The 15,068-nt window shown below is 43.2% G+C and overlaps 1 protein-coding gene across 1 annotated transcript; it reads right to left on the bottom strand.

Annotated features, from left to right (window-relative positions):
* Positions 1-372: 372 nt before the first annotated feature.
* LOC137617457 (uncharacterized) lies at positions 373-1,323 on the bottom strand. The gene has a single exon (XM_068347480.1). It carries the CDS (start codon positions 1,321-1,323, stop codon positions 373-375), a length of 951 nt encoding a protein of 316 aa, XP_068203581.1.
* Positions 1,324-15,068: the final 13,745 nt, after the last annotated feature.

Here is a 15,068-nt window from a genome sequence, read left to right as displayed (position 1 = left end):
CGATGGGGGAATGGACCGGCTCTTCCGACTCTCCTGAGGATGGGTAATACTCATCCGCAGGGGAGGGAGAGAAAGTCTGAGGGGGGAAGGAGCCTTGCGCAAGGATTTGCGAGGAGACAGGATAGCCCTCGGAGAAGTCACCACAGAGGGGACTCCTCTCTTCCTCTTCAGGGGGGAGAAAGCTGCCACCGATTTGTGACCTAAGTCAGAGAGAAGAGGGTTCATTGCCTGTATAAGAGCTCTGACTATGGTACCAAACCAGGGCGGCTGGCTGACAGAGACGCTCCCTCTTGAAGGAAGGGGATCGTTCGATCCCTTGGAGGAGTCGACAAACGACGGTTCGCCTGATGAGAAGCTGAAAAAGAAGAGTCCTTAGACCTGTCTGGAAACCTTCCCTCCTCCAGCGAGGGCGCTGTACTGCGCTTGCGGGGAGGGGAACGAGACGATGACCTGTCCGCCTGAGGCCCCGTTGAAACTCGTGCGTGATCGCGTTGGCGATTGGGGCGCCGATCGCGCTGGTGATCGCGCGATGATCCCTGTTATGGGTCGCGCGTGAAAGAATCGTGCGCAGCAGGAATTTTGCGCGCGCATGGGCCTGCGAGAATTATGGCGCGGGCACGCCGGCGCAGTGGCGCGCAGGAGAAGGTGTGGGCGCGTCGGCGCGGGCGCATGGGCGGGGGCACGCGTAGGAGACGGCGAGGGCGTGTGGCGCGCAGGATTTGGTTTGAGATGCGGGGTTGAAGGCTGGATGCGAGGGCGTGCAGTAACCTGATGTGGTACTGTCGGGCGCGAGTGCGCAGCAGTGCGTGGGCACTTGTCTGTTAAGACAGGGCGAGGGCGCGATTGCACAGCCTCGTGATAGTGTGACGGTGATTTTGCGCACTGGCGTGCAGGTGAGCGCTGCGCAGTCTGCGAAGGAACCTTAGGCGATCGTGAGATTGCTTGGCGCGCAGGATATCGTGGGCGCGCATGGCGCACATCAGAATGTGAGCTCACGGGTGTGCGGTGCTGCAATGTGCGAGCAACAGGAATCGAGTGCACAGGTGTGCGCTGTTGAGTTGGGCGCGCATCGCGCGCAACTGGAACCTTGCGCGCAGCTGGAACATCGCGCGCAACTGGAACGTGGTGTGCAACTGAAACATTGCGCGCAGCTGGAAGTGCGCACAGTCTGGATGGAGAAACCAGGGGTACCTGCGACCGCCCGTGCGCTAACTTAGGCACCTCCTGGACTGAGCGCTGAGATGTGGAAGCGCGCTGGCGTGTTGGAGAGCGCATGTGCGCTGTGTCAGGAACTGCGTGTGATGGGCGCGCATCACTCTTCATAATAGAAGAGCGCTGAGGGTCTAGTGGCACCTGTGAGCGCCTGTGCGCTAACCTAGGTGCCTCTTGTAAGGAGACGGCAGGTCAGCAGGTCTGGAGGGAGACTGGTCCCTTCCTCGCAAACGATCTCCGGAGAGGTCTAAGGTGGTAGCTGGCAGGAACGGTGAGCGATGAGTTGTCTCCTCCGCAGAGGACTGAGGGGATGACGAGCCGAAGAGGCGCCTCCTAACTCCCTTATGAGGAGAGGGAAGGCCTCTAAGGCGAAGAGGAGGACGAGCCTTCCGCCTTATACGCCCACGAGGGGCCGTAGGATCAGCAAGCTGACCTTCATAAGGCCTCCGCAGAGGAGTCTCTGTAAGTGAACTCCCCCGAGGGGGAGAATCACCAGCAAGAGAGACCGTAGGACTTAGTTCCTCCCTCGAAGGATGTTCGGAGGGGGAACCTATGCCTTCAGCTACCTCAGCAACAACAGGCACAGGTGTTTGAGCAAAAACTCTCGATGCCTTGGTTACAACAACGTCAACGACAGACAGAGGATCTATCCCTGCTGTTGTCGGCGATTGTTTAACAGCTGCACCTAGTTTATTCATGTCAAACAGGGCTTCCCTGGAGTGCGAACCCTGAAGCCCCAAAGAAGCCCAATGCTGTAATAAATCATTGTTATTAACAGGCAAATGAAAATCAATATCCTCCTTCGGGGGAGGAGGGGCAGCTGCCTCGCTATGGGAGGCAACTACCTCTCCCGCACCCCGGGATCGGTCAACAGCAATACGGTCTACGCTACCACTCGCCGGCCTCTCGGAAGAGACCGATAGAGTGGGAGCTTCAGAGGAGGAAAGGGCTACGGAAGAAGAAGCCTTGGAATTTTATCTCTTCAGAGAAACCTCTGAAGGAGAAATATCCCTTTTAGACTTCTTCTTCCGGCACCGGGCAAACCTCTCCCACTGGGAGGTAGACCACTCCCTACATTCAATACATACGTTACTGCTATCACACCGTTGGCGCCTACAATGAGGACATAAGGTGTGGGGATCAGTGTCGATGGCCGACATAAAGGTCCCACAAGGGCGGCCAGGTAATCCAGGACACGTACGCATATTAATATAATAGAGGCCAACTTCAAACACACACTGTAGAAAAGAGAAAGCAAAAACAGATTAATGGCAGTCAAGAGAGGAAGAGAGCAGACACGTCTGATCGCCTCCCGAACCAAAAGCAAAGTGAAACACTCACTAGTGTGTGTGATGGGGGTGGGTAGCAAGCTACCCCTCCCTACCCCCGCTAACTAACAGTGGGATAGTAAACCCTCGTTAAAATTCTTATGGCTCGTCATTCAGCTACGCCGAAGTAATTACCCCATGTAAATAGCGTGGTTTGTATTTCAGTTACAGAACAAAGATTGTATTTAGACGGCTCTTTTGGATTGGACAACTGTTGATGACTATGAACAGCTCTTGACCGCGTATACACTAACATACCTTCCTGCCAAGTGACATTCCTCAGTCTCAAGGAATGTCTTGGTGAGAGACACTGCCGGCTGGCGTCATTTACAGCAGCAGATGGAACAACAAGAGGTGTCATTCTTTGACTGGCCTTCAAAGTCTTTTATTGTCTTTGTGGCCTTTCATAAAGGTTGCAATACGCCCAAGATGAATAGACATCTTTTTATGGCCTTTATTTTCTTCAATTATTGATATGAGCACCTGGGATGACGGTTATTTTGATCTTATGAAAAAATATAAGCCTTGTAAAATTTTGTACTTTTTACCATCTCTCTCTCTCTCTCTCTCTCTCTCTCTCTCTCTCTCTCTCTCTCTCTCTCTCTCTATATATATATATATATATATATATATATATATATATATATATATATATATATATATATATATATATGTATATATATATATATATATATATATATATATATATATATATATATATATATATATATATATATATATATATATATAAATTTCTACCTCATACTTGGGATCGAACGCTAGCCCCTTCTAATGAAAGGCCAGGTCGAAACCAACTATGCCACGAGAGACCATAAAAGAAACCGGAACCTGACGCTACCCAGCTGTCCAAGGATTTACCTGGTGAGACATCAGTCTGAGGTAGAATTTTATTTCTATTTGAGCACAATGTTTTGTTGATATTTATCCATATTGACTCATTAGGGGTAATTTGAATAAATTACTACCAATTGTGTCACGTGGTGGGCCGGGAAATCGGGTAAAACTCGCTGGTAAGAGACTGATGTCTCACCAGGTAAATCCTCGGACAGCTGGGTAGCATCAGGTTCCGGTTTCTTTTATGGTCTCTCGTGGCATGGTTGGTTTCGTCCTGGCCTTTCATTAGAAGGAGCTAGCGTTCGATCCCAAGTATGAGGTAGAAATTTATTTCTATTTGAACACGATGTTGTGTTGATATATATATATATATATATATATATATATATATATATATATATATATATATATATATATATATATATATATATATATATATATAAATATATATATATATATATATATATATATATATATATATATATATATATATATATATATATATATATATACTCATAGGCACAAAGAATGCGAAATAGACAGATAGAAATACAAAACATGAAAAAATAACACAAAAACTTAAATCACACATGTAAATAACAGTCCAGTGGTAACGTGTTTGCCTAGCATTCGCATGGCAGGAGATCGATCCCAGCAAGAGACCGCGAGTTTAAGCCGTTCAATGGTGAGGCTACTGGTGTCATTGGGCACCACAGTGGGGGTTGGGCTAGCCCAGCTGACTTTCTGGTGAGCACCTATTCGGATGACACTAGAACTGAAACCTGACACCTTTAACTTGAATTAGGCAATTTTCTATTTTTGGTGCTCGTACCACATAATGGATTTGTTACAGTAGAAAATCTAGCTAATTTGATGAGGAACTTTTGAAATGAGTTTATTGTAAAATGGACTTTCTTTTGGAAACCTTTATGTCCTTATCAATATTAAGAATTAACATGACCAAAACAGTACTAATAATAATAATAATAATAATAATAATAATAATAATAATAATAATAACTAAAGGGTCACTTACTAGAGCACAGACTTCCATGGCGGCAGCTTATTTCTCGACATTTGGTTCGACCTTGACCTTTGACCTTAACATGTATTGGGGTGGATTTTAATACATTCAAATATGGACCAAGTTTGAAGTCTCTGTGACAACGATGTCCAATCCTATGGCCGATTAAGTGAATTGGACATTTTGCTTGACCTTGACCTTCCAAATTTTAATCATTTTCCGATTCTTACATAAAAGTTAATTCCTGCAAGTGTCATTATTCAACGGTTAAAATTGTGGCTAGGATGCTTATTCACAAACTAACACACACACAAACAAACACAAACAGGGGTGAAAACAAACCCACCTTCCAACTTCGTTAGCGGGGGCTACTAACCCTCACTCTCCAAAGATTTCCTAAAAATGCTTAAGACAATATAAAACTGCAATTAAAAGTAATTGATTTTATTATTATTATTATTATTATTATTATTATTATTATTATTTTTATTATTATTATTATTATTATTATTATTAATATTATTGTTAATCATCATCAACATTATTATTACTATCAAGTATTATTACTATTATTAGTATTATTATTATTTCTATCATTAACAATTATTATTATTATTATTATTATTATTATTATTATTATTATTATTATTATTATTTTTAATTATTATCATTTGTATTACTGTTTATCATCATCATTATTATTATTATTATTATTATTATTATTATTATTATTATTATTATTATTATTATTATTATTAAATTTTTCACCCTTGAAAGTAAATCCCTTTAAGGTTTGAGAAAAAGTGCAGAAAATTTTTTTAAGCACTTTAGATCAGTAAGTTTTTATGCTAGCGAGGTCATTTTAGACTTGTTTATTTTGCAATTGAGTAAATTATATTTTATAATAATATATATCCCATAAATATATATAGAGATACCTAAATTCCTGAGTAGGACAGAGAAGAACATTTATTTTTTCGTAAATATTTTCACATAATTCACTTACGCGAAAAATCTATTATATATAAAAAATTGAGCTCAATCCTTTTATTTAGCTGAATAAATATAGACTAAATAACGATTTTATTTATGTATAGCTTGATATACTATGTACAGTTCTTGCACGTCTAAATAATAAATGAAAACTTCGTAAATTCGTCTCGTAGTCAAACCAGAATAATGTGAACGAATAATTTCACTAAGATAGTTATAGTATAATAGTTATCGTGGCCGATGTGGTAACGTCCCTGAGCTAAGAATGGCGGGTTTGGGGAGCCTATAGGTCTACCTGCTGAGTCATCGGCAGCGTTTACCTGGCCCTCCCTAGTCCTAGCTTGTGTGGAGAGTGGCTTGGGCGCTGATCATATGTATATATGGTCAGTCTCTATGGCATTGTCGAGATTGCCAGGGCAATGTCACTGTCGCTTAGCTCTGACATTCATGAGCGAATTTTAAACCTTAAGAGATACCACACACAATGCAGATCAGCCTAATTAGAAATGTGATAGAAAAAATAAAAACATTTCAAACCTTTGATTACGTAATCTGACCCAAAGGATAACTATTTTCTGAAATTACACATAAAAGGAATTTTGTTTGGAGTGGCCTTACTGACATGCACAAGAGAGATTCATTCACCAAACCTTCGGCTGGGCTCCACAAGGCACTAAAAGAATGGGAAGACCCAAGCCTACATAGCTGAGAATTATGAAGAGAAAAATAGATGATGAACCAAAATATAATCCAAAAATGGATGGAATCTAGTCAAAGGAATTGAAAGGGTGTTTTCGTCTGGACATTAACTAACTGGTAAATACCAAGTGAAATTAATATATCACTCAAATAAAAAAGTGTAAGAATTGGAGATAGAATATAGCATATGCAACGAATTCTCCCAGCTAAAACAAAGTATATCATGGCGTTTATAATTTCTATTAATTTTTATAGAAAGACCAAAGACATTAGTTACCTCACAAATAAAAACGCCAGTTTTGTTTGAAACATATATTACATTTAGAACCGGTAAACTTATTGAATAATTATAGAATTGTGGAGTTTCATTCCACGTAAATTTGGTAATCGAATCACATTTCAATATTACAAATTGAATAAAAATCGTGGCAACAATTAACATTGTAATTAATTTTGAATTTCCACTTTCAATAAATAGGAGTTTTGTGTCAAATACTGAACTGAATTAAGGTTAACCGATAAAGCAGTAATATCTGAGAATTTACTTCCTTATTTCCTTTTCTCAATGGGCTATTTTTCCACGTTGGAACCCTTGGCCTTATAGCATTTTGCTTTTCCAACTAGGGTTGTAGCTTAGCTAATAATAATAATAATAATAATAATAATAATAATAATAATAATAATAATAATAATAATAATAATAATAATAATAATAATAATAATATTTATTGACACTTCAAAAAAGTTCCGACACATGGTTTGATCTCCCAAAGAATATCATATCGAATTAAATCTAGCAAAGTAAAGAAAGACACTTATTTTAACAACAGGAATATGCACACTATAATATGAATAAAAAAAAAAAAAACAATGATTGTGATATTTAAATCTGACGTTGATACACACGGAATGGGAAGGCTGAAAATGATTGCATTATTAAATCTAAATTGATTAGTCTTTATGGATATATTAGAAAATACACTCCTAGATTACCAGACATTGTATATATATATATATATATATATATATATATATATATATATATATATATATATATATATATATATATATATATATACATATATATTTATATACATATATACATATGCATACATTATATATATATATATATATATATATATATATATATATATGTATATATGTATATATATGTATAATATATATATATATATATATATATATATATATATATATATATATATATATATATATATATATATATATATATATATAGTGTACATATATATATATATATATATATATATATATATATATATATATATATATATATATATATATATATATATATATATATATATATATATGTATATATGTATATATATATATATATATATATATATATATATATATATATATATATATATATTTATATAATGATATATATATTCATATATATATATATATATATATATTATATATTTTATATATTATATATATATATATATATATACACACATATGTATATATATATAACGGATTTTGAGCGAAGCGAAAAATCTATTTTTGGGTGAGATAGCCATGTCGTCCTGATGGAAGTTCCTATAGGGTAGCTTCCTAGGGTATATTACAACTACGGCGATATTCCCAGAGAATTTACCTTAAGGTACCAGAATTCTAACTCCTGGAGCGAGTATCCCTCGTGAAAGGGATATCGCGACATATCAGAGGACGTATTCTAGACACGTCACATGGCAATCTACGACCTGAACAGAGATTCGTCTCGTAGGAGGGAGATTGACGAGATACGAATTCGGGAAAGAAAAAGGGGAGCCGCTCCCAAGGCTTCCCTATCCCCCGATTCGTATGCGTGCCTGGCGCCAATCCTGGCGCCATCTGTATTCCTTGTAGCGTACACGAGGTGCTACAGATACTGTATATAGGGAGGGGTCCTACAGCCCTTTCTTAGAAAGGCAAGGGCGGGTCCATCAGGACGACATGGCTATCTCACCCAAAAATAGATTTTTCGCTTCGCTCAAAATCCGTTTTTTGGGCTCAAGCCATGTCGTCCTGATGGAAGTGTACCAGAGCATTACTGTATCTGTGGATTCTCAGAACGTGCCGTACTCCCCGGAGATATTTATTCCCGGTCGACTAGACCTAGAGACCTAAGATGTTACCGTTATACATCTTTTCAACTAACTATAAACTATGTTAGAGCTTCCTGCCCCCTACAGGGAAGAGTCCTACTAGACTCTGGAAAGTCTCGAAGAGTACATATATCTATGTATGAATACCAGGCAAGCTAATATAGTGGTCTCGCCCTATATTAAGTAAAGCATAGTTTGTAAAGGACCACTGCGTCAATATGAAATATCGACCAGTTTTCCGCACAATACTTGTATTGGCCAAAGGTTTTATATCCGCATAGGAGGAAAACCAATGCAACATAGCTTGCATAAAGGAACAATTCTATTAGAATTATCCCAGATAAGGTACATAGAATGAATGCTCAATTATACCAATAAATTGACACAGGTGAAGGAGACGCAAGGTTCTCAAGAACAAGCTTATTGACAGACAATAAACAGACAGGTTAACCACAATTATACATATATATATAAGAAGAGGATAACCCAAAACTTTAAGCATAAGTATGATAGTAAACAGGGCTTGTTTGTCTGAAAGAAAAACATTAGATGCCACTTTTAAGATACCGAGGTATCAAAGTCATAAAAGCCTGTATTACAAATCAATGACATTAGCGTTAGAAACGCTCGGCACACATGTCTGTACTTATGCTAGGTTCACCTTCGGAAATGGAACAGTCTGGATGGGCAACACAGTGCCCTCACTTAGTTTGTAGTACAGTATGTAACTACACACTCACCCTGGAATTAATCGTCCCAATTAAGACCACTGTTCCTCGCAGAGTTAAACAGTAGGGTTAACACCGCGACCCACTGCTACCACAGATCTCTTTTAGTTCCTCTACTTGCTTCGCATAGTGGCGAAAGAACACTCTGGAAGACTTCCAGCCAGTGTATGAACGGAGATGTTCAAAATCCATGCAATTAAAGAAATTTAAGAATGAGGCAACTTTCCTCGGATCGTGACCTGCGGGTGTATTGTCAGGATCCGCTCTGCGAATAAAATATGTGATTTTTGCTCTGAGTTGATTCAGAGATAAATTTGAGCCTGATGTTTCTCCCCTGAATAGTTGACCACCCTTGAAGTCTGAAGTTCTATGAAGATAGACCTTTAGGCATTCTACTGGACATAGAGATGCATCTTCTTTCAGAGGGCAGATTCTCCAGGGACCCCACCTGTTGGTGGGTAACTCATTCTTGGCGAGAAACGTAGGATCCGGAAACAGGTTCAGTTCTTCCCCATCCAGGAACTGAACACGACCTGCCTCTCTCGAGAGGCTACAATTTCACTAACCCTGGCCCCGGACGCGAGTGCAAATTAGGAAAATAACTTTTTGTGTCAAATCCTTTAACGCACATTCTTCATTGCTCAACAGAGAAGCGAAATGAAGAACTTGTCTAAAGACCATGAAATGGGCTTTGGAGGTGCTGAAGGTCTGAGCCTAGCACAGGCTTTCGGGACTTTATTAAAGATCTCGTTACCTAGGTCGACCTGGAAGGCATATAGAATGGGTCTTGTCAAAGCAGACTTACACGCTGAAATCGTGTTCGCTGCCAACCCTTGACCATGGAGGTGGGGAAAAAAGATAAGCAGAAGTCTGTCAAGATCTCCTGCGGAATCTTCGCCTTGACAAAAGGCCACCCATTTTCTCCAAGATGACTCATATTGCCTTCTAGTAGATTTGCATTTATATTCCTCAATGAAGTCTATACTGGCTTTCGAAATCCCGAAACGCTTTCTCACCGCTAGGGAGAGAAAATCATGAACTGCAGGGTCCGGGTTTTCTGTAATGAAGCGCAGACAGTTGACTTCTGGACTCGCTGGGTCAGAACTGGATCTGGTAGTGGTACAAACTTCAGCTACAGTTCCAATGCCAGGAGGAACCACACGCTGTTCGGCCACTTGTGGGCCACTATTGCCGCTACCCTTTGAAGGATCTCAGTTTGTTGAGGACCCTCAACAGAAGGTTGTGAGGAGGGAACAGATAAATCTTGGACCATCTGTTCCAGTCGAGGGACATCGCGTCCACTGCTTCCGCTAAGGGGTCCTCGTACGGGGCACGTACAGGGGCAACTTCTTGTTGTCTTTCGTCGCAAAGAGGTCTATCTGCAGTTCTGGGACTGATTCAGAATGAAGGAGAATGATCCTGCGTCTAAGGACCATTCCGACTCTATCGGTGTGAACCTGGATAGAGCGTCCGCTGTCACATTGCGGACTCCTTGAAGGTGAACTGCCGACAGGTACCACTTCTTCTTTTCCGCCAATCGGAAGACGGCCAACATCACCTGGTTGAGAGGTGGTGACCTCGATCCTTGTCGATTCAAGTATCTTACAACTACCTCGCTGTCTATTACCACTTTATGTGGAACGAATGACGCGGGGAGACTTTCTTTAAGGTAAGGAGCACTGCCCTAGCTTCTAGAAAGTTTTATGAGAAAGGTCTTGAATAGCCTGGACCAAGTCCCCTGGACTTTTTTCCGATGAGAGTGACCTCCCCATCCCTCCTTTGAGGCGTCTGAGTGAATCGTCACCGACGGGGGAGGTGGCTGAAGAAGAACCTGACTTCTTTAGATGTCTGGCTTGGGACCAAGGCCTGAGAAGAGTACTTAGCCGAAGCGGCTGGTCTTCTCAGATCTCTTCACGCGTTTGATGCATAACTTCTCCAAACTCCGATTGCATCCTTTAGCTGTGCTCTTAGCACTGGGTCTGTCACCGAAGCAAACTGGAGAGAGCGCAGTACTCTCTCCTGCTCGTGTCTTGATATCCTTTCGGAATCTTGAAGTCTCTTGACAGAACCCGCTATCTCCTTCCTTTTCTTCGCTGGGGTGGAGAAACGGTGTGACAAAAGGTCCCAGTGGATCTTAGCCACTGGAACTTTTGAGATGGAGAAAGTCGAGACTTTTTCTGTTGATCTTGAAGCCTAGGTACTCTAGGAACTGGATCACTGACTGGAAGCTTGCAAGCATTCTGTCTCGGATGCTGCCCACACCAACCAGTCGTCCAGGTAGGCTACTACCTGAATTCCCTTTAGGCGAAATTGTTTGAGAGCTACGCTCGCAACCTTCGTAAAAATCCTTGGGGCTATGTTTAGCCCGAATGGCATGGCTCCGAAGGCGTATAGTCTTCGCTGTAGCCTGAACCCTAGGTAGGGGGAGAGTCGATGGCTAATTGGAATGTGCCAGTAGGCATCTGACAAGTCTATAGAGACGGAATATGCCCTCTTGGGCAGTAAGGTCCTTATGTGTTGCAGTGTTTAGCATTTTGAATTTGCAATTCACTATGAACTTGTTAAGTGGCGACAAGTCCAGAATGACTCTGAGCTTTTCCGAGTCTTTCTTGGGAACACAAAACAGCCTCCCTTAGAAATTGATGGGCTTCACCCTTTTTCTCCAACCGTTCTTGAACGTACTCCTCCATAACGGGGGTGGAGTGTTGGAAAAAACCGAAGGTACGGGGGTGGAGTGCTGTACCAGCTCCCGCCCAATCCATTCTTGAGTAGGCTGTGGGCCCAGGGATCGAAGGTCCACCGATCCCGAAATTTCAGAAGTCTCCCTCCTACCGGTATCACCTCACTTGGACTGCCGTCCTGAGGTCTTGCCTTCCTGACCACGACCACCCCTGAATCCCCTTCCCCTTGAGGGGCGTCTAGACGAGCCTCTGGCTGCTCCTCTAGGCTTTGCTCGGAAGGAAGTAGACTGCCCTTCGAACGCTGGGGTGAATGCCGTGGACTGTGTCGACACGGCCTGGGGTACCCACTGAAAGGTGGTCGGGGTTTGTGCCACGATCTGGGGCACTGGGGGCAATGGCAATTGCAGTTGCTGTTGCTGTCTAAGAGGCTTGGCTGGCCGAGACGGTAGCCTAGTCCTCATAGTCTTCCTCTTTGGTTGAGGACCCTCATCCGGGGAAGACTTTCTTTTGATAGCCAGGTCCCACTTCTGGAGAAGGTTTCTATTCTCCAAGGTGGCTTTATCAAAAACTTCTTTGACCAAGTCGGTAGGGAAAAAGGTCTTTTCCCCAAATGTTGGAGGAGATTAGTTTCTTTAGCTCGTGCCTCACTGTAGCCGAGGTAAACACGAACTCCCTACAAGCTCTCCTTGCCTTGACGAAGCCATAAAGGTCCTTCGTCACTGTGGCCAGATGAGGCTTGGCCACTACCATGAACATTTCATGGACCTTGGGGTCACTTGCCATCGTCTCGAGAGTAGTCTGAAGAGACATTGAGGCAGTCAGTCTTTCTTTTGTATCGAGCTCACTTCGCAAAAGAAAGTCAGACAGCTTAGGGGGGTCCTTGCCGAACTGACGTCCGGCAATATCAGCCTCCAACTTTCCACTTAGAACGTAAGATGGACGTCCTTCTAATCTTTGTGGTCCATAGACAGGGCCAGCGACAAGGGTTTACACTCCTCTAGGGAGGGGCAAGACTTGCCGGCCTCGATTGCTTTTAGTACAGCCAGAAACCCTTTCTGTAAAAAGGGGGAAGGCTCTAGTAGGCGAGGACACAAAGGAAGGGAGCTTCCTATTCAATGCAGCTACCTTTGAGTTAGAGAAGCCCCTCTCTTTCATCGAAGATGAAAGTAGAGCTTGAGCCTTAGCATGGTCATCACTATGACCTCCTTCGGCTCTGCCTCCTCCTTTGAAGCTGGTTCCTTCCTCAGCCGGACATAACAGTCCGGATATGGTGCCTTGCTGGGCCAGAATTCCACCCTCCAGGGGAACTGAGCCCAGCATATCCGAGATGACGATCTTTCCAGTCGTCATCGACATGTGCTCAGCATACCTCCATGGGTTAGCATCCGAGCACAAAGGAAGGTCTTTCACATTGAGCTTTTCTGGGGCCCATGTGATTCTGCAAGGCACTGCATTCGCAGTTCCATTGCAGCCGCCTTCTCCTGATTCTCCTTCTGCATTTGTTGGATCATTCCAACAATAGAAGAGAGGGCCTGTCCCAGCTCTACTGGGAGACCGGCCGATGTAGAGGGACTTGAACTTCATCCTGGGCTTCTGCAAGGAGGTCTTCCTCCTGACACCCGTCCACATCAGATATCCTGTCATTTAGCTGGATGTCTTGCATCGCGACCGCGACTTCAGCATCCACCTGGATCTGAACTTAGGGGATCTCCTCTTGAGGCTGGGGAATCACTGCCTCAGCTGATGCCTTAGGGAAAAGATACGCCCTCATCTTCTCACTTGGAAGATAAGGGCCAGAAGTGTACTTTTGGAAGCCCCTTACCCAGGTACGAAGCTTCTTCCTAGCTATTTAAATGTCTCATTAATCAGGTTAGTGCACACAGTACATACCTGAGGGTCCCAATACCGGTGATCATCCTTGGAGACAGCGTATGCTGCGTGTCTCCTACAAAACTCATGTCCGCAGAGGTTCTTGCTGCTGACATTGCAGAAAGCACTTCCCCACTTCGGAGTGTCCTTCTGTAAAGAGAAGAAATTTCCATGAGTATCAAGTGAACTATGTATCACTGGATATGCATAGTATAGCATAACAATTCATAAATGAAAGACACACACTTGTGTTTCCCTCACAACCCATTGTTGCAGCCTTCCAGATAATAAAATCAAAAATGGTTTATCTCTACTAGAGTAACCAATGCAAGGTTTCCATAGGAAACAGGTGGAGCTCACACCTAGGCAATGATTTTAAAAATCCTGGATAATAGACGGGGAAGAACTCTGCTTCCTGTCTGAGGGCAACAGCAAAGGGCTGTGTAAGAAAACACAATAGTGTTAGAAGATACAGTGCTGTACCTAAACTTTTACTATAGTTTTCTTCTTACTGTATATGCTATACAGAAGAATACTAGTACAGTATAGGAGGATGTGTGCCGGCCTGCCTTTGCCGGCCGGCACACACCACAATTAGCTTTAAAGTATACTACTTAACAGCTATAGGGCGGCAGCCCTCTGGTTCAAATGCCTGTGCCGGCGGCAGCAGCTGCCGGCCAGCAACAGCCAGTGTTGGCCGGCAATGATTGCCGGCCAGCAACTACACAAGGTAGTACCCAGCTGCCGGCCACACTCTTGGTGACCGGCAGACAAGGACTGACATAAGCCGGCCGGCAAAGGTACAAGACCGATGCCAGCCGGCAGCAAAAGAACCAGAAGACTACCCCTGCCCGGCTGCCGGCCTCATAGGCCGGCTGCCGGGACAGGTACAGCACTAGAAGAAAATAGAATGGATGCCGGGATAAGAGTGTACACAACCCCCCCAGCCCGGCAACCGAAAGAGTGCATATAAGGAAGGGGAGAAACTTAATTCAGGCTTCCTTGACCAATGCCGTCCGGCTCTGCCGGCAGGCATGGATGAGGGACCAAGAGAGGTCCGGGCAGCACTCGAAAACATAAGACCCTTGCCGTCCAGCGTGTCTGCCGGCCGGCAATGGGCTTAGTCAATCCAAATCCCAACCTATACTAGGTCCAGAAGTAGAATGACATATGGTACAGTAATACCCCTGCCGGCCAGCTCTGCCGGCCGGCAAGGTACAGTACAGTAATGGCTAGGCCATTACGGAGATAGAGGGGGAAGGGACAAGAGGGTCCTGCCAACCTTGCTTTAGTGACAGATCACCCGTAGCCAAGAACTCTGTCTTAGCCTAAGGGAGATCTAAGGGAAAGGGCCAGCGCAGTAGTATAATACCTGCCAGCTTCCAGAGCACCAAAGCAAGGAAGGCGTTGCAACTCCCAAGGGAAGATTTATCCTCCCCGAGAACAGCAACAGGACTTAGTCTGGTCGATCACACAAGAAGGAATCATAACTACAGAAACCTTCGACAGTGACCTAAGGGAGCTCAGCTCCCTTTGTAAGTGTTAGGTCA

Source organism: Palaemon carinicauda, chromosome 23 (genome assembly GCF_036898095.1).
Source record: "Palaemon carinicauda isolate YSFRI2023 chromosome 23, ASM3689809v2, whole genome shotgun sequence".
Lineage (NCBI taxonomy): Eukaryota > Metazoa > Arthropoda > Malacostraca > Decapoda > Palaemonidae > Palaemon > Palaemon carinicauda.
Note: the sequence above shows the minus strand (reverse complement) of the source record. Positions and strands in the feature narration are given on the sequence as shown.

What these genes read in the sequence shown, in the direction of transcription:
- LOC137617457 (XM_068347480.1), bottom strand. Translation starts at nt 1,323, where the DNA reads ATGAAGAGTGATGCGCGCCCATCACACGCAGTTCCTGACACAGCGCAC.